This window comes from Pecten maximus, chromosome 18 (assembly GCF_902652985.1).
Source record: "Pecten maximus chromosome 18, xPecMax1.1, whole genome shotgun sequence".
Lineage (NCBI taxonomy): Eukaryota > Metazoa > Mollusca > Bivalvia > Pectinida > Pectinidae > Pecten > Pecten maximus.
The window spans coordinates 20474707-20496799 of record NC_047032.1 but is presented as its reverse complement, the minus strand read 5'-3'; the positions used below and the strand labels follow the sequence as shown (position 1 = coordinate 20496799).

Sequence of the window (22093 nt, the reverse complement as noted above, 5' to 3'; positions counted from 1 at the left end):
AAGTAGCGGTTTTATTTACCGTAAACAGCATTTAGACGCATACTTCTGTATCATTTCAGACTGAGTCTGAGGCGGGACAGCTGGGCCAAAAAATAAATGGTGAGATTGTTCAAGGTAATACGTTTCATGAGCAAACGTAGTATATACATGTTTGAACATATAACAACAGTACGTGAAACACAGAAATAACTAAAATACATTGAGTTTGTTTTTATTGATTTAATATTCAATAACAATAAATTTAACATATGTATAATAATCAAAATGAATGCATGTTTCCATCATAAATACGCTTTACAAAAAATAACTTTGACTGAATGGCACCATTTGAAAAATAACATTAATCGTCTTTAAATATAGATTGAAATATCACTCTTTAAATTAGCATTCGTATCTTTGTCTCTGTAGCACGTTGCACGTGCATTTCATGTGCATGTCACATTGGTTCGATAAAATCCAGTTCGTTCTTAGGACAGAGAGTTCTGGTATTGGTCCCTGTGATTCCCGCACTTGGTTCGGTTTAGAGATGACAAGCTTTCACGGCACGATGATGACGCAATTCGCAAATGAAAGTTCAAGCATGTACATATGAGCTGCAGAAGCGTCATTGTTGGTGTTTTGCTTGTCGATCCATAAAGGCACTATGGCAGTGTCGATGTGGTGTCATATTTTGGTTGACACCAGTTCGAACCGGCCACTTGCTTCTTTTAGCTGATCGGTTGTGATCAACCCTTGGCTTGTTTGGTAAGGCGAGTGCAAGCAGATCACGTGAGGTTAACGAGGCTTACGGTCAGATCCCTGTAGTATATGAACGACCCGACCATCTCGCCATTGTTAAGACGACCGCCCATAGGGAGGAAGCCGACACGACTGAACCCTCCAATCTTCTCAACAATTCTTTGGATGGCAACATTATTTGAAAATGTATCAACGTACATGGCCACGTACCCAAGTCGACACGAGAAGTCGATGGCTGTACGCAGAGCAAATTCTCCAAGTCTCTGTTGACGTTCGGATCTCTTTACAATCACAAATGGATCGGCGACACCCGAGGGACCCCGATAAAATTTGCTGACTGCAATAATGAATGCAGCAATCATGTCCCCACTTTCTTTACACATGATAGCGAAGCAGTCACTACCATCAATCTCCCTTCGGAAGTCTTTTTCGGAATCAAATTCGTCCATTCCGTATCCCTCGCTGTTCTGTGCAGCTTCCTGTATCATGCAATATGTTTGTGTGAGTTGGCGGTCGGTCATGAAATCGATAATCACCGCTCGGCCAGTCTGTAGAGCGGCCACCATTGGGAGACTGTACATGTTGACTTTCTCGTCTTTCAGCAGCATGTTTTACCTGTAAAATATAAAGTATTGAACATATAAGTATACTGTCTGTATACATCCTGGGTATATCTATTTCATGGCGAGGTATTCAATTGTCAAGGTAGCAGGGGAAATAAAATAGATTTTATGAATGGCTTGGTGTAGTTCATGTAGATCCCGTATATGGTAGCTGTGTATATTGTGACTGGTAGCAGTATGTTTATACATGTATATCTACATAGCCGACCCGAACCACTGCTATAGTACATCGTGGTGTATGAGTACTCACAGTCTACACAGTGTAAGGTGTTTACAATATACTCTACATAAACATGTTGTCTGTAGCGAGTGTACAGTACTCTTCGACATTCTAACTGAAACCTATAATTTAATGTTCTGATTCGACATTCCAATTAATGACCATGTTTCCATTCTTGAAATTTTAATTATCTGATTAACGGAGTCAATTGGCTAGTACAGAGACGTACAGCATGCTGGTATGGATATCTTATTAGCACAAATCCACAATTCAATGTCTTTTAATCGTGTTCCAGTAGGTCTTTGCCGAATTGGGCAACGAACTATGATACTTTTGTGGTATCAACATAATCTTTATCTAATTTAAACCTTCTATATTAAAATGATATTCGTTCAAAACAACGATGAAAAGTACGTATTCAATATATCTGTGATGTTTTATTGATTTGAATCTTACACTCAACTGTTTATGTGGTCAACACATACGTATATTGTGCGTTAAGTTAAGTTTTTATACGTTACGGTCCTTAAATATGCTGAGTCAGCATACACATTGCACTGTCACTCCCTAAACAACGGTAAACATGCTGGTATCGTTAATGTTACGAAAACCCAATCACGTCCTATCAATTTGTGTCGTAAACCCGTTTAAGATCGTGAGACGGACCCCATTTTAGCTGTCATACGGAACATCAATAACTGCCCACGGGTCATTTACGTCTCCTAATGATGTCCACACCCTCAGGTGTATCGGACTCCACAAAACCACAACTTCGCCGAGTGCTACTGTACACTTTAATAGGTAGAGATGGTCGGCTAGTCACCTGTCATCACAGAACTAGAATAGACACCGAGATCAGCCCCAGCATCATCACCGTTCATTGAACTAAGGAAACTTTTCAACCCAAACCGTGTCATAGGAAAGCATTAAATAATTTAAGGAAAAATGTGAAGTTAAAATCAATTAATGTTTTCCAAGGGAAAAGTAAACCCTTGCTTTAAGGAATATTTGTGAAATATGGGTCAGTCCTGTCACAATATTACACATCTACAACTTAAATAGGATGTATAGATACTGCACTACAGCTTCTTAACTGTTTACAAAATACAAAAAAAAAACGTGTGTTTATAATAGACAGGTAGGCTCGACACTAACGTCCCTGACCTAGAATAGACTGTCAATATTTACATACATATCTAACTCGCTTACTTTAAACGCATGGAAAGACCAGGCTTAGATGACTAATGCTCCGTCTGTCGAGAACTGCCGCGGATCGATCGTTTTACTTGTAATAACATAAGACAATTGCATCATTGTTATTACACGTGCGTATCAGTCGTTCCGTTTTTTTGTAGCGAGTACCATCCACATGTGATATTGAGTCATGTAGTTGTTTAATAACATTGCTAAACCATTAAAATGTCGAAGTGTAATTAAAACTACACGTGGAAATCATAGCATATACACGTGTGCTAATGAGTCAGAATTAATAACAAGTACAATTTTAAATGCAAACTAACATATAACATGAAACAATTTGTTAATTAATGAACAGAAGCCATTTAAAAATGTGTACTTACGTTATTGATAAAGTCTGTTGTTGTTTGTAAGAGAGTAAAATCCTGCACTGTTTGTATTAATATAGGTCTATGTCCACGATCGTTTAGGCTGTTTCTGATTCTGATCGCTGGTCGACTTGTTTATATACAGCTTGTGTGACGTCACATCATACACAGACGGCTTCCTGGAGCTTCGCCAAGTCGACAGTGTTAGGCGCGAGACACTAACACCTATCATGCAGACTGCCCCATAAATATGATTGGTCGATGAGGTTTAGACAGATATGCAGCTATGCAAATTAATTAGCCCGTAAGTGTGTTACGGGAATGCATTGTGGCCGTATCAGAGCAATAACAGCATGTTATTGGCAGTTACATGCACCACACGGAAAAATTCTGACTTTATTTCGGTAGAATATGCAAATGTTATGTTAATTAACTAATTAAAATTTAACATATTTGAATATATTATTATATTATATAGTTTTTACATGGTCTCGTAAGACCATATTGGTTAGTATTACTCTCCAATGTTCTTGACTGGAAAGTTTTATTTCTGAGTTATGTTAATAATGTTTGATTGCTTGGCTTTTTGTTTGGCTTATCTTTTAATTGATTCAATATTTCCAAGACTGTATGTATCAATGAGAATAAACCAAAAGAAGGTTACAGTAGAGGTGATTTATGGATACTCTGATTTAGTAGTATGAACTGTCACTCACGTGTATTATCGAGACATTAGTGTACATAATACAGTTCCTACCGAGACACATTTTTTATATACAGTGTAACCGATAAACGATATATCGATATGGAGCCCTTTCTGTTTAAAGACGATCTGTGAATTCATTTCGTTCTACTTGCTTTACTCCAACCTGAACAAACGGTGTCAGTGGAAGTATCCAGCGAATGGCCTAGTTTTCATTGATAGAACGATTCTACATATTTTAATATGCATATATATCTAATATATATGTTTACATTATGACCACCTTCCCCAAATACTATACGCATTTTATCACCCCCATTTCATCACCATCAGCCCCACTATTAAAACCATATTTTGTTAAATTTTGACAAAATTCGAATTTGATACACAATTTGGGTAAAATACATTGATCACAAGTGAAGATCGTTTAGAACACCAGAGCCTGACGAATAGTGTTGTAGTCGTCACTGATTCCATAAAACTCCCGTATATAGACTCGGTTATATCAATAAATTATCAACACAAGGTGCGTAATAACCTGTACCTGTCCATACGCCGAGTCTTATAAGGTCATACCTGTGCGTGTGTGTATATAGATATGTATATACCTGTTCTCCACATAGGTGAAGGTGTTTTGCAGCTACAGTGTTGTTACACAAGTATGTATTTCCCTTAAAACTTTATAGACGTTGTTTTTATAAATGGAAATAATCCACCTATCCTTCCATCTACCGATTCATTTATTCATTCATTCATTCATTCTTTCATATGCATTTAATAATCCTCCAAACATCTATCTTCCCATTCATTCAGCATTTAATAAGCAATTCATTCATATGTATTTAATAATCAATCCATCCATCCATTCATTTATTAATTAATTAATTAATTAATTAATTCATTCATTCATTCATATGCATTTAATAATCCATCCATCCATCCATCCATCCATCCGTCCATCCACCCATCATCCATATTCATTCATTCATTTATTTATTTATTGATTCATTCATATGCGTGTAATAATCCATCTATCCATCCATCCATCCATCCATCCATTAATGCATTTCTATTAAAACAATCAGTGATTACTATAATCTTTACACGGTCGTATCAATCTATTCCCTAAATAATCTAAACACAATTTATTACATGTAACTTCTCACCTCTTACATCAATAACCGCATTCCATACGATTCGCGATTCGCAGACCCATAAGTTCATGAAAGTTCATAATAGAAAGCACCACCATGGCATTACTACATATCAATATTAGAGACGGAAAAGTCAGTGGCCTACAACCGAAATAAAGATTAATACACATTTAACTGGTACGGATTGGTATATCGTACTGGCATTAGTGACTAGCTGTTAACACAGAATGTTGTACTAAATGTCACATCTGTCAAATATTGCCGAAAACGAAACAAAAATGACACCCTGGTATTTTAAAGTGATATTTTTACGCACAATATTATTTACTTTCAATGAAAAGTATTTAAAAATATAAAGCTAATGTTATGTTAGTGTTGTTATGTCATGCACAATGGAATTCTGTGATGAAATACTAACTCTTAGAGACACCATGACTAGTTCCACAGACATAGGGTATGTTAAGGTACAGTCTTATCTTTTACAAAGAGTGCATTCCAATATTTCCAGAAAGGAAAGCGTACAGTATGTATACAGCTGTTTATAGTTTTGTTATTTTGTCTGATTTGTTGTTTTTATTTGTATGGTAACTAATATGACATTTAATAGAGAAACAATGCTAAATATCTTCTCCAGCAGATATCACCATTGTTGTATTTCAACAGTCCATTGCTATTCATGCGAAAGCTTTTAGATATTTCGTAAGCCCGAATAATCTACTGCTTCTGCTTTAATTGTGAGGGCATGTTTTATTCGACACCTTTTAACAGTGGAATATTTTTGTTGAGAGTCCTCCTAATGGAAAATTTGACCGATTACTGTACATATGTGGGAGCGAGCAGGCATCTAGGGTGACGCAACTCGATACTAAATAGCTGAGTCACAGCCGATTTTCATGAGAAAATAAACGTAATGAAGATACTTTTCACTTAACATTTGATAGTGAATTATGACATCATCTATAGATGACATCATCTATATTTCCAGATAAATTATTTAAAATATTTGATGATAAAATCATCAGAAATGTTACCATTATATTGAATTATGAGTATTATTTATCGTATGTATGTTATGCAGCCTCTAAAATTCCATCGTGATATCGTAGCTTTTTAATATCTGGTAACCAAACCCTAGAACTTCGCTTGTAAAGACTTAGAAAATTAATTAAATCTACATTGTAGATGAGTAATCGTCGCAATTATCCAGAACTTAATTTAACTAGACCGTGATAATTATTATCGTGAAAATAAGTGCTGAGAGTCGACAATGCTGACTCTTTATTAGATAAAACCTACCTAGTACATAGTAAATAGCTATGTGATATCAGAAAGATATCGTCAGGATGGTCCTATTTCTTATATTGTTAGAATCTCGTATCTAGGTTTCGATCGCTTTTATTGTTTCAACAGACAAAAATCATTCCATGGTATTTTACGGCACCTTTTCTAAAAAAAGTTTGTTTGAAAACAGGTTTGTTTAAAACAGCGTATATTTATTTAGACTAAATACATGAAGACCAGTTGTGTACGAAGCAGTGAATATCTACTTAAACTATTGTGCAAACCATTTGTATATGAAGTAGTGTATAATTGGTAGGAATAGATGAGGCATTCCGTAACAAAATTTATTTTTTTATTTATTTAAGATGAAACTTCCCAAATATTTTAATATCATTTTATAAGATAAATATTTTTACTTTGTGTATTGATCGCAGGAACATTCGGAGAAGGTACACATCAAGCTTGACTTTCTTTTAATTTAATGGAGTAATTTTTGAGTAATATTCAGATCTTTTCTGTACATTATATTGTATAGGTGGTTACTCACTTAACATGACGGTATCCACTGTTTAGTTAAAGGTGAAACATAATTAACACCATGCCCTCTTCTCATGTCTTTATATAAGGTTTGTAAAATGACGGAGTAAAAATATGTATCATAACAAACAATGTTTTCATTTTTTCCATCTAGTTCATTTTTCTTGCATTGTTAGTTTGATTTCAAATAAGGAAAGAGAAAATGTGCGTTTATTCATAATGTTCGAGATACTTAAACATACAATATGCAACTTTCTGATATGTTCCAAAAAATTAAAAAAAAACATGCATAGATAATGTTTTCTACAATATTGTTTTAAATGAATTAATAATATTGTAAAGGATCTAGGTAGAAAAAAATATATACTTAGATTGATGATAAAATTATTTAATTAATAATGTAATTGCGGAGTTATGACTTTATTTTTTTAATATCCGGTAATAATTAAATTTATTTCGGATCATCTACTCAATATGTGAATATAGTTACTGTGAGATAAATCTAAAACAATAAATGTTACTGATTATACTATATCGTGGGTCAGAAACAATTTATGTAAGCTAGGTAGTATTCGGTTATAAAACATCCCGAAGCCGATTTCGTCAGCCGACCAAACACAAATAACGTTTATTTCGTAAAAGGATTGCGATGTCGAAATTAATCATTTAAATCTACCCACATAGAAACACAATGAAATAATAAACCTTGAGATAGAATAACAATGTCACTTTTAAAATGGTTTTCGTCATTAATGAAAGTATTTTTGTTCCTACGGCTGTTGTAAATACTTTAACACACATATACATGGGACATGAGATGATGACATTTACTAGATATCCTGCATCATTCTGACAGATCTAGAGACTATACACATGCGTATAGCACACGAAGTTAGTATAAACATATTCATACTTAATGAATTAACACATTCTATCTACTATAGGTCACATACACGTAAATAGCACGTGCATTTAGTATAATACAGACTTAATGAACTAACACATTCTATCCACTATAGGTATATTGATTACACATACGATTATAGCTCGTGCATTTAGTATAATAGATATATACTTAATTGATTAACATATTATATCCATTTTAGGTTTAAAGACTACATGTACGTGTTTATAACACGTGAGTTTAGCGATAGATGCAATTGTACGCTTTGTATGTATGTTATAAAACTGAGTCGTTGTTTTGTTCGTTCTAGAACTTGTTACTGATGGTAAGACCTGCAATATGGAATTCCGCAGGGGAAGTTAGGAAAATCAAAATGGACTTTTAATGTAAAAAAATATAGAAAAGGAGACATGTTTGACGATATGTTTGTTTTCCTTGAATTTTGACATTGATAATCATCTGTTCTTATAATTCTTCGATTTTGTTTAAACTCTGATAATTAAACAAAACTAGAAAATAATCTGTAATACTGGTATAATAGGGTAGATGTATTATCCCCAAAGGTTAATCATGTAATAATCTTTTTTGATAATAAGGTATTAGATAGATCAGTACCTTGCCATTTAAATGTCCATTAACGCGAGCAATATATTGTATCCGGGATCGGTCAAGGTATTGACTAACAGCTGACGATAGCCTTATACATAGTTTATGTAAGTCGTTTATTTGGTTATAAAACGCTCGGTTCTTTATTTCCCCAGTCTTAGCTCGAAAGTAGAACGAAGCACATGTATGATTCGCCTTTCCGCTCAGTGAAAACTCATTTGCTTAATATGAAAGATTTACAGATAACACTTACTACCTATTAAACGCGTACGATCTACGATATTCCCCAAAGAAACATCGCCTGATTAAAGTGATATAACTACATATGTATACTGTCTAATTAAAAACGTATGGGACTTTCCTTTACAGAGTCCCAGTCTTGGTGTCTTTGAAAACCTGGTTTAAACTTACACACGTACTGATAACACTTTATCGTAATTTCTTTAATGAGTAATGCTAACACTGAATAGTATGCGATAAATGCAAGTCTTGTATGTTGGATATATTGTAGGTAAATATGACTATATTTCTGTATTACTAATACGATAGTAATGGGTTGGTGAATATCAATAGTCAAAATATCCCTTATTACGTTTGTTACAGTGAAAACAAAATAATTTAAGCTTTTCTATTTTGTTTCATTTATTAACCTTGAAAGCTAGGTAATCATTTTTCACTTGCCTATCGTAGACCTTATATGACTTTAATGGTCAGTTGTCTTTTATCTGACCTGAATAAACTATCTTTAAACATGATCCATCAAATGTGTACGCGTATTACTGAATAAACTACAAACATTATTATTTTATTTGTTTGTTTTTGATTTTGTCCCAGCGAAAAAAAGGGATAAGCCTACTAGACGTCTACAATGAGTGATATCTGTACAATTGTACATAATATTTAACGTTTTGGTAAGTTTTGATATTTATTTGTAGCGTGTTTTGTGATGTAACAAAAGCGTGTACACCACATAAAGTGACTTGTCTATGTATTCTTTCTAGCAAATAATTTCATACAAGTTCTTGTACTACATCGGGGCATTGTTAGGATTGTAATTTCTAATTAAAACAGGGCATAATATATTGGAGAAAAATAGATTCACTTGACAATATCACGATTCACTTGAAGTGCCAAAGTTTCGGAAATTTAGATAAAACAACAATAACTCTTATTCATACATAGATAGGCCTACTGATCCGTGGTTTACAAGATTTGTTATACGGAAATACAATTGAAAATAACAACTTACCAAAACAGTGCGAACAATCCTCTCGATTATCCCAAGTAAAAGCGACCCTCTCGGAAGGGCGACTCCACTATGGAATAGCCCCCCCCCCCCCCCCGTCACAATTGAAAAAAATCCCCCTCCCCAACGGAAAAGTGCCCCCCCCCCCCCACCGGACAAGCGGTAACGCCTACTCGCTACTCGCGATGAATTAACAGTACAAATTTTGCCAAAGACGATACAGTGCTGAGGTATTTTAAGTGTACGTGTTATGTATAAGCAAAGTCTTCTACATGATTGTTAAGACAGGATTATTAGTGTACAACCTGATGAAGGGAAATTGTATTATTTTAGAATTATGTTTGCCTTCTTTATATTCTCTATATACGTACCTAATTTATATATACCATAAAAAACAAAAAAGGCTCTGATAAATAGATCAAACGTCAGAAATCGGCGAAATGTTTAAATCATACATGTCAACATAGCTTATCTGGTTGTTGGAGTAGATTCTAGATTTCATCAAACCCAAGCTATGGCCATTCCTGGTACTTTTTTAATTCCTTTATCATGGTATTAGAAGATCACAACTTACTGATACTGACGCATGCTCCACGTAAACCTTCAACACTCGATTTAATTGAGAAAGGTTTCTTATACAAGAATCTACATAAAATTTCTTATTTCTAAAACAAACCAAAAAGTGCTATAGTGTATAAGACCGATTGACGAAAAGCAAATCCTAAGATGTCTGTAACGTCACTTATGCTATCTTTTATACCATAACGTTATTAGGGTTAAGTCATCGTAGCACTGTCACATGATCATAAATGTATGTAAAATGTACACAATTTGAATCTTTCTGTCGTACAATTACTAAGGCATCAATCAAAATATCTCTATATAGATACATTCAATATTAGGAAGATGGAAATATATTGCTCGATGTAATTTTAAGCCGCTCCTAGAGAGCTGTAATACAGGACCCATTTCCGTTCTCGATGAGTGCGCATAATTCAGTACCCTGCATACTTCAACTATATACATAGATATTACTAAATAGAAATATAGAGTCTCTGACACTCATCTGTGGTTATGCATTGTCTTCTGATAGTCTTCTCCAAATAATTAGTCATAGTCCATGGGTGCAAATCTCCACATGCCCGACATCCTGGACAACCAGTTATGTTTGTACGGCAGGTATCATGTTGTTTTCTAAACATGATTTTCAGGTTTGATTCCCTAAATTACGTGTGATAAAGTCTTTACCAGAATCACTGTTGTTTACTACTAAAATGTATAAACTATAATGAGCAGTTAAAACATCTTTTTCCATGATGTACATAAACTGTAAGTAGGTAACCGATTGCACTCCGTGATGTAGATACACTTTTAGTAGGTAACCGATGTCACTCCGTGATCTTCGCTTGATGTTTTTTTATGACTACTAGGCCGATGAAAATTATAGAAACTGCTGCTTAAGTATGACACAAGGTTAACAGGAGTTAACTTACTGTATCACAACACTTAATGTTCTTATCTTTGTTTATCAAGGTAGGAAGTACGATTTGTGTGAGTAATGATCGGAAAGGAGTCCGGATCCGAAATTGAGGAATTGACAAAAAGTAAGAAAGGAACGGAAAATAATACAAGCTATTCATGAAATTCATAATGTGTTTTCTTAATCATGGATTATAAATAATTTAGTTTATAAGAAATACAAGATGAAAATTACTAACTAATTTGGTATGGACTGCTTTATTTATTTTTATTGTGCAAACATTTCCACGTGTTATGTAAATATTACAACACGTTGAAAACGTATAACAATATTGAAGTGTCAATATGATCTTAACGTTGATCTCATTTACCTTCATGTAGGTAACAAAGGTCTAACTATAACATGCAGCTGCTATGACATGACTCTGAGACAAATAGATTTTTTCTGTAACATTTCAAATAATATTTCCCCCAAACATTTCCTTATTAAATTGTGTTACATCTTGTGAATTTATATATAAAAACGTAACCGCTTAGGAAAGTGACACAATGTCCTGTTACATTATTCACTCTGTATCAAAACATGATCAAATCAAGAGTAAAGGAGAGATAGATGTTACGTTGATTTAAACAGCAATACAGAACACAATTCATCTTATCATCATAGTATTTTCACTCTGTGGACAATACATACGAATCACGAATCATTTTCCGTTCCGTTTTCTGCTTGAGTGTTACCCTTCACTATGCCCATTGTTCAATATAAAAGCACGAAATCAGCCTATTCTTCTGTATAAGTACTTGTAAGAGAAGTTTTTATCATTCAGTATATGGGTTACATTATAAACAAGCACCACACACATTCTGTCTGTCTGTTCAACATGTGTGAGGAACTTTAATGTCACAATGACACGATTCTGGTCTGTATTAAACGTGTCACTGTGTGCATATTGGTACTGTCTTCCTAATAATACCTATATATAATCATATACATATCTAAATGATGTATGGATTTACTTGCCAAATAACACCAGTAAAAGCGAGCCTTGAAGAAATACAGTATTTAGACCGCTAGGTGGGAGGATTGTAGAGAGAACCGCGGACATCCCGTTATATAATAGCAGACAGAGTGTACTCAAAATAATTTATACAGAAAGAAAAAAAGAGGAATAGAAGGAAGAGAGACATATCTTGAGATCTAAGAGTGGGATGAATGTTACGTCATTAGGATATATATTGAATATGTCATAAAATACTTGTTTTTCAAGTGCATGTCATGCCAGTCGGTTCGAACAAATGCTGAACAAAACAAAACTAATCTGGCTAGATAGCATGGTATAAGCTGCCGCTGGCATTGAGCATTCCGTGATTTTCTGAGACGTCGCCGAAAAGCTGTTGTATTGAGGCCATCCAATCTAGCAAAATTAACAGAGTTTTACAATTTTAACAACAAATCAACGTTTTAGTAAAATCCACTTCTTACCACATGATTTTAAAATAATAATAAACAAATATTTGAGAACATTATTTTTGTTTTCAAATGCATTGAACTGTTTTTTCTGTGATTCATGTCCTGATAAAGGTAGTTTTGTGCTTATATCAATATACTTATTCATATTTATCGTTCAATCATATGACTTTACAAACACGCTCCTCTGAATCATGTAAACCAACTCGACCACAATTAAACCTGTGGGTTCAGTTTTCCTCGATTCAAGGTTATCGCAATTCCTGTTTACTAACACTGAAGTCATTAAATTTGTTATTTCAGTGACTTGTCCTCATGTCTGTTATCTCATCCCGGATGTAACGGTATGTTAGTCACCCTTTTAATATACCCAGACCTCACGCCGGTAAATATCCCCGATAAAACTCCATTTTCTTTAAAAAGCATTTACTGCCACGTAAACTTCTTAAGTATTCCCTTAAAGTTTGACATCTAGATTTTACGAATGATGTATACTTGTAAAGTCCTGCAAAAACATGTTAAAATAGAGAATAAAATTCAATTCAATGAAAATATAAACATTTAAAGTGTTGGAATGCCTGTAGAATATGTATCTGATCAATGTTTCATTGAAGATACTTGCTTTATCCCGGGATCTGAAAGACAAAGGCAATATATGATCATCACGACAAAATCTCTGTATCGCTCCAGATGATAATTGTTTGGGTTAGGATGAAGATTTAACGGTGAATTGAACCTATAACAGTGAATTGGACCTATTTTATTTCGCGAACTTACCTCTTCAGACATACTCGCGAATTTATAATTTCCCGAACGCTGACTAAGAAATGACTTTAAATTCGCGAATGATGAGCTATTAAAATCATGGACTCTGCGATACTCCTATATCGCTAGCCAATATCTTGGTCCCCATTCTAAGGTGTTATCTTCGTACAAATTATCACGAATGATTTGAATTCGCGATTGAAACAACTCCGGTATTAACGCAAAAATGAATCCCTCACGAGATATGTGATTCACAATATTATGAACCGATGATGTCCTATGTAATTTAGGTTTTGCCCATTGCCTCTACAGATCAAGGTTGAATCACACTGTGACTACTAAAGTATGTTCGTACTTATTACACACTGTCAAATTAAACTGATGTCGATCACAGACAAATCAGGATTGGAAAATCTAAACATTTAAAAAGAAAACAACAAACACTGTCAAATTTGTCAAACTCTGAACGTTACGAAGTGCTGTTACGTTTTGTAATGTTGTAAATAGCTGTTTACATAATCAATCTCGAGTTAATCCTGTAATGCTGGATTAATGGGCCGGGGTCACCCTTACTTCTGCGCCGAATGAAATCAAGTCGGCTTTCTTATCTTATTCTGGGTTTCAGCCAACATGTTACAAATGATGAAAATCAGTACTGTTAGCTCAATAAGGAATTAAGGCGATAATTCATGTGTATTGATTCTTAAATTCAGGAAAAATATCTATAACTAATATTACATATACATGTATGTATACGTTAAGAATGCAACAGATCGTCTTGCATCAGCATTACGATAATATTGGATGCGAAACAATATGTCAACTGTAGGTTAATCGATATACTTAGGTTAACCATACCTCGGGTTAATCAATATACTTCCGTTAACCATACTTTGATTTTCAGGGTCATGGTATTCTGATGTGGGTCGAAGTTTGATATGAAAACAACACCTTTAATTATCCTCTTCCAGGTAGTATTTACCTGTACATAGACCTTTCTGTAGGTTGCTACGCTAGTAAGTGTGTCACATTGGCCTGTCTTCTACGACCTACATGGACGTCATTATTGTAAGCCGTAGATACTCTGCATGTTAAATATCTATGTACATTTGTATGTGTCAAGGCGTTATGCAGGGTCATACCATCGTCATTAAAAAACCCACAATTAAGTATCCTATCATCCATACTAAAACGTCATTGCTTGAATGAACATTGCTCTGCTTTGTCTAAATAGGACACAAATAATAGGCATTTTAAAAACATTATTTATACTCTTTCAACCTTTTAACATTTTTCACGCAAAGCCAACGACAGAATAACATCTGGTGACGGAAGAGACCACAATCAAATACATTGTATGTATGATGATGGGAGTCACCGCGACATGATCACATGAGGTGACGAGAGATACAGCGACATGATCACATGTGGTGACGAGAGATACCACGAAAGGACCACATGAGGTGACGAGAGATACCGCGACATGATCACATGTGGTGACGAGAGATACAGCAACAGGATCACATGTGGTGACGAGAGACACATAGACAGGACCACAGGTGGTGACGAGAGATACCGCGACAGGATCACATGTGGTGACGGGAGACACAACAGGATCACATTTGGTTACGGGAGATACCGCGACAGGATCACATTTGGTTACGGGGGACATCACAAAAGGATCGCATGTGATGACGGGATACAACAAGACAAACCATATGTTGTGAAGGAGACACCACAGCATGATCAAATGTGGTGACATTGCATTGTTAAATACACGATGTATGTAGCTCGCAGACTATTAAACTATCCAATAGAGATAGCAATGAATTCCCCTCATTAACTGTCGTTCCTTCATTGTGCCATAAATTGTTGGTGTTTGTTTATCAAGTAATACATTTTTACTTTTTACCTTTAACCATGTTTTTAATCTTTCCTATACTTCTACCGCTATTGACTTATGATAAACCGTTACTGTAACGATTACTCAAAAGAGAGAGAAAGCATGTTCGACTATGATCAAATGGCAAATCGAAATATCAAGGTAGAGTAATGTCTTTTCTCTTTTCACAAGATATTCGATAGCATTTGACGAGTAATAGTATAAACTAGGACTGGTTAATATATGGTAGTCCCGTATGACTGTAAATCAGAACGACACGATCGTAGATAACAGGAACACCACTCCCTCCTCAGATATATATATCACCATATGCACTTCCGACGAGGTTAACAATGTGATAATAAATAACATTTGTAAGAATACAAATATATTTCATTGTCTTGTATTTGTTAGCTCAGTCTTATCCTAACTGAAACAATACAATCTAACAGGCACCTAGGTGTGTCAAGACAAATGACAATGTAAAACGCTACACACAGGTAGACAAATATCCGAATGCTGAAATAAGACCTTAGATAAATTACGACTTTGTACCTCTAAGCTGAAAATTATCAATTAAAAATCCTTGAATCTACAGTAACCACCATTTGTCCTTCCCTTTTACCACTATGACGTTACCTACGATTGTAATTTTGTTTGAAGGTATTTGCTTTTGCTGACGTCATATGGTCATGGATCAACTCAAAGTCACTTTATAGCAGTCACTATTCATAAACCGAAATTCTAACTTAAAATCAAACGATAGAAAATTACGACCTAGATCTTGATTTTCATTATTTTTCTTGAAAAGTGATTTAAGATAAGGTGTTCCTAGAGAGTAAGTGCTTTCTCTCAGGCACCCGGCGTGCCAATCTGGATCAAATCAGGGTTAAGTCAAATCATCTTATTAGAACCCCCCCAAGAGACCTGGGCACGGTCACATGACTAGTAGGAACCGATCACATTGATATGAATTATTCATATAGAAACATTCTACACCCGAATAGATACCGCAATGGTAGCACCAAATTACATCACACATGTGTTGTAGCGGTGACAGTGGAAAAGGCAAGAAGCTGCAGACTGGTTTTCAAAATCCATTATTGTAATATCATGTATTATGTATGTGATTGTGGGAGATTGCAAGGTGATTTTTAATAATTTAATTTTCATAAAAGAAAAATGAAAAAAACAACAACAAGGAAACAATGTAAGTGATTGTTATCTGTCTCCCCTTTGCGAAGAAAATAGTACATTTGCATTGTTTTACCCACGAAACAACATAAAAAGTATAAAACGTTCGGTACAAAACACACATTTTCGTAAGATACCTACCAACCTTTAATTAAAGTTTCCATAAATCGAGTCGTGACCTACTTATGAATCGCATGATCTCACGGATAAGATGATGGTCTATATTTATCGCATGACAAATATAAATCCAACCCTGGGTAAACAAAGTACTGATACACGCTCCTTTCAATACGTTACACCACTTGAGACGTGTATCATGTCAATATATATCGTCCGATAAAATCTCAAGATATCTCCTATTAATATAAGTAATGTCTTGATACAGGTCTAAATGATGATGATTTAAGATTACTACAGATAGGACTGTTGACTTTTGTTTGAAATGTCCACAAAAGAAAATGATGCGAGGATTTACAATGTTCATGCTTTTAAGGCAGATGGTTCAGCAGTGAGAATTGTAATAAAGAGGGGATCTCATACATGATTCCCAGCCTTCCTAAATTGTTATATCGTTAAAGGCTGTCGTACAGTATGTGACATAACAAAACATGCCAGTTGTTGACACTGAAGAGCATTAGCATACCGCCCGCCTAAACAATATCATATCAAAAATATTGGCAATCCAAAATAAGTGAAACGAAAGTAGTTTCTGAACGATGGATAGATTGACATATCGATATACGAACAGAGCGCTCGATACAAGGTTTTTTTTTAGCATTATTTTGTTTCTCGTGGGATAAATGAATTGTAACGTTTTATAAAATAAAACATATCTTGAACACAACAAACATAAAAATAGTCACCTTGCCGGCGGACAAGCTTTTAACACACGAGTCGCCGCACTAACTACCTAGGGTAGTTTGGTGGTGCTTTGGCGACACATACGGCTTCAACTAGGGGACTCAGGTTTCGATTCTCCGATCGAGCGTGGAAAGGTACATGTATATTTGTCATGTGTTTCGTTTCTATCGAAGCGTAAGTTTCTATTCTGCGAGTAAGACGCTTTAAATGTTCTGTTTTGATGTTGGTAACCTTTGCAAAAAGACAGAGCCATATTGAATAGACGTGTTCCCTTTCTAATCTGTTTTGCCTTCGAAATTATTGTCAATTTGTATTTAATAGTTGCAATATTTTCTGAAAAGCTGCAACGCAGTAGTCACTTGCTTACCTTCACTTTCTGAGCATCTGAGCTGAATAATCTCAACAGTTTCAACAGTAAATAGTATGTATAAAATATCCTCGGTTAACATAAATACTCGGAATGTAGTTTTCTGTGGCCCTAAATAAACCTACTGTACACAATCTATGTGAAGATCTACTTTTATTGATGGTCACGTTTCAATTATCATGCCTCTATAACGGCAACGTCATTTTTTACGTTTTGGTCTGAAAACATTTATTTCCATGAAAACGAGAATGATTGTTGCGTTCAAAATTAAATTATTTGGGAAATAGTACCAAGTTTTCAGAAAGCGTAAGTATCCATGGCTCCGTTGACATCACCCGCCATGAGTATCCATGGCTCCGTTGACATCACCCGCCATGTTAATATGGACCGTACACATATATTCAATATAAATGAGTCATATCAGCATTTTTTACAAATTAAAAAAGGGAGACAACCCTTAATGGTTTATGACACAACTCCATTTCAGTATGTATGCAACACTGCAGCATCACAAGTGAAATTCTAATTTTGTTTATTATAACACCTGGTGAAATTCCTTGAGCGACACACAGTTAATGATCAGGGGCCAACCGTAAACACTCAATACCAGCAGGTCTTTCTTAACATCACGTTTGGAGTGTGTGGTTTGAAAGGTAAAAGAGAAATACCAAGCCAGTGTATTGTCTATTGTTGAATAAATATGCCTTTGTCTGTCTTGTTTGTAATAGAAATGCAGGTGTGTTAACATTGTTTAAGTAACCGAGCTATGGATGTTAATGATTCTACAATCAATATTTACTTTGATATATTTTGGGCTGGAATCAGTTACCCTTTTTCAGCTATAGCTAAAGGTTATTCTAGTTACTGACGTTTTGAAAGTTCAATGTGAGGTAATGCTAATAAAAAAGAAGTCGAAATGGATAAACTGAATGTGAATTAAGCGTGAAAAACGATATCTCGTATAAAACATCTACAATGTCGTATATGGAGTAAAACGAAAGGTCAGGGATCGAAGATACACGTATTGGATTATGGAAATACATGTAGTAATAGATTCATTTCCATAAAGCATATCAAGGTAATTTTATAACAATATCCATTTTCCAAGTTAAAGTATGTGAGGAGATATGATAACAAAGTGTCTATTATCTGCATATTGTAGTTTTACTCCCTGTAATGAACATCGTTTTATTTTACATTTAACAGTTATACTTCGGATTATTTTCTATAAAGAAAAGGTTCAGCTGATGGTGCCTGCTACATTATAGATCTGACCGTGAAAAACATTCAAGTAGGTTGATGATTCAATGATCTTGATACAAAACAACATCTGCTTATTATTACCGACCAAGGTTGCCATTAAGCTGTTGGAGAACTGTACCACGTGACCTCATATGTGAAGGTTCAAGGCTCTATACATATTAAAGTTAATACTGTTGTTTTTATGTTGATTTGACCTAACATGCTCGACCTCTCTGGTCTAAGGTCGTTTGTCATTCTGAGATGAGGTCTTTCACCTTGGTTTGGCTTGTATGTTTACGTTTTGATGTATAAGCGTTTTTGAGAGATAAATATCACGAAAATAAGCTAATAAACGTAATCAATCCGGGCAGTATATACTACATACGTTATGTATTTGGATTATATAAAAGTCATATACGAGTGAAAACAGCCAGGTAATATCGACATAGTAACAACATCGCAAATCAAAATCGATAAAACATGGACAAAACAACGGAAGTGCTGACATAATAACGGAACCGTAAAAACTGAAACTGAAAATTGATAAAACGAGAAGAAAACAACAGGGAATACCAACATATTGACAACATCATAATAATAACTGAAGATTGAAAAAAAACGAGAAGGGAACAACAGAGAATACCGACATATTGACAACATCATAATAATAACTGAAGATTGAAAAAAAACGAGAAGGAAACAACAGAGAATACCGACATTATATCTTTTTATATTTGTTTGAAGTTTCTTTATTAATTGTACATTATATTTGGCAACTAATATTTTACAAAAATTCTGACCGAACATCCACTGTTAATAAATTTCAATTCTAAAACGCTTATGACGACTTTGGCGATTTTTATGTAATCATGTTAGTAGTATTGCTAAGTAATTTGCATTATTTCTCAATTGTGTTTTGAAACAACAAAGTTAAGAATGACTAAGTATAGCTATATCTGTGGCTATTATTCACCATATGATACACCCGTATGATCCTGGCTGTTAATAGGACGTTAAACATCCCAAAAATACCAAATACATCCTAAAGCTGTTTCATGCCAGTATCATCAAATTAAGTTAGAAGTCCATATGTATGCTACAGTATATATATACTCTCTTATATGTGATCGATCATTCCCTTAATATAGTGATAAAGGGAATAGCGGAATTGTGGCTGTGGGTAAGATGGCGACTGTGAGCAGGGGATGTTCAAAAACGGTTTTACTTTTATAATACAATTGTTTTGGGCGTTTCAAAAGGCTAAGTTGCATTTCATGATATTTCACAGTGGAAATATAAAACAATCTCTATATCTTGTCATCTGGAATATTTGGAAAAAATATTTTGCTTATAAAACGAATATTTATCAGTATGATGTGACGGCAGCGTGTATTGATGGGTAACGTTGGCAGCATACTACAGTGAGGTGGCAATAGGTAGAAATATTCGGCATCACTTTTGCTATATCACACGGAGGCAAACACTAACAAAACACAGCTTCCTAAAACATAAACGCACACCATTCACACGAATTTTGTACACCTGGAGGTCGTCCTTAAATGGCCAAAGTTGTTAATATGACGGACTTAAACAATACAATGTATATTTATCTATTCGTGCCACGTCCTTTTCCTTATTCAATTTCGATCTCTGTGTCTAACACATAAAACAATCAGGATCAATGTGCTCAATTGGATGATTGCTTTATATGTCTGCATGCTCAACCTTTTCGATTTATTCTGTATTTACGTAACAGTCGACACTTCCGTTTGAACCTCTTCCACGTAATATGCCGAACAATAGGAGATTGATGAAGACTGTTGTCAAGTCCTATAAGTTGTCCTTTCTATCGATCATGGCCACATTTATGGTTACTCGGTAGCCGTGATCGCTAACGTGCTGATATTAGTTTCAGACCCCTTCCCGTATGGGTTCGAGATGTACTGGCGACAGGGGATGCCTACCGATGGCACGTTGGTTTTCACCTGTGTTTTTTCCTCAAACATCCAATATGTGTTCACTTAAACGCATCATACTAATCATATGTTTATGAGTCAACACGTTAAATAAGGCTATTTTCAATGTTTCACTTTTTCATTGATATTGCATTCATTGCTTTGTGTCGAATAGGTGGTATTTCAAAACCAAATGCATAATAAGATAACTGAGTTACCACTGTATCTTAATACAACAAGCAATGCATACAATTTGGTCTTGTTTTGTAATACCAAGCAATGATATCATTGTCATGTGTCTGTGATGCAATCGTTTCCGTTTTGCCTAAGTTTGCTGCGCCTCCTTTTCAGTATTATAGTTTTCGAATGTATATACAAATGATACACGGATCACACATGAAACAAATTATTCCACTGAAATCATAATGTCTCTGTAAATCACATTATTTTGTATTACATAATGCGTTTGATTTCCCTTAACTATTCGCGTAAGGTATATCATGAATCCATTATCTACCCATTCAAGCGTTTAAGTCACTCAGATGTCAACACTGCCAGACAACAGTCATGGTGACTTCTAAGCCTACAGAAAGTGATTCTAAGTGTGTTTTAGTGATTATGTAATAAAACAAGTATATTATGGGTGTCAGTGCCTCGGTAATGGTGATCGACCGCTGTTCTATTGCACGAGGATGAAGGCCGGGTGCAATAGAACAGCGGTCGATTACCAGTACCTCGAGTCAATTATTCTGGACTGTTGCACAGACACCTATGATATATTGAACCACCATTCCTTACTTAGTATGCATTTTCGGATACAAACTTCTAATTCTAAAAAAACTGTTAATAGGACGTTAAACACAATAAACCAAATCTAAAAGAATACTGGATCACCTTTTAAAATAGAAATGCTAAACAACGTATAACAAAACTGTATACAATAATTGACCATGTTCTACAATAATATGTTAATTGAGGGAATGGCCCGTTAAATTTGAATATGAACCAGGTGTTATTGTAACAGTACTTTTGTTGGATATGCCCACGTGTTAGATAATATTTATCGCTGGTCTCGTTTGTATGGAGGTGTATCAGTGAGGTCGTACAGATTACACAGATCAGTACGATAATGATAAGTAGGTATACTCACAGATATACCTGATAAAGAAAGTATGGACTTTGAACGAAAGTCACTTGGGCTGAAATGACCTTGAACGCTTGCGCTCTCCAAATATTAATTGAAGACTACTCCTTGGATATCTGTTATGAATCATAATGATTATATCGATTATATCACACATTA

At 34.9% G+C, this 22093-nt stretch overlaps 1 protein-coding gene across 1 annotated transcript; it reads right to left on the bottom strand.

Moving 5' to 3' along the window:
- Nucleotides 1-204: 204 nt before the first annotated feature.
- On the bottom strand, nt 205-3288 carry LOC117316481. The gene is made up of 2 exons (XM_033871088.1): nt 3162-3288; nt 205-1353 (listed from the first exon to the last, which is right to left on the bottom strand). The coding sequence occupies exon 2, from the start codon at nt 1344-1346 to the stop codon at nt 765-767; it is 582 nt and encodes a 193-aa protein (XP_033726979.1). The 5' UTR covers nt 1347-1353; nt 3162-3288; the 3' UTR covers nt 205-764.
- Nucleotides 3289-22093: the final 18805 nt, after the last annotated feature.

Bases quoted from the DNA above. Each gene is read 5' to 3' on its own strand.
- LOC117316481 (XM_033871088.1), bottom strand. From the start codon at position 1,346: ATGCTGCTGAAAGACGAGAAAGTCAACATGTACAGTCTCCCAATGGTG.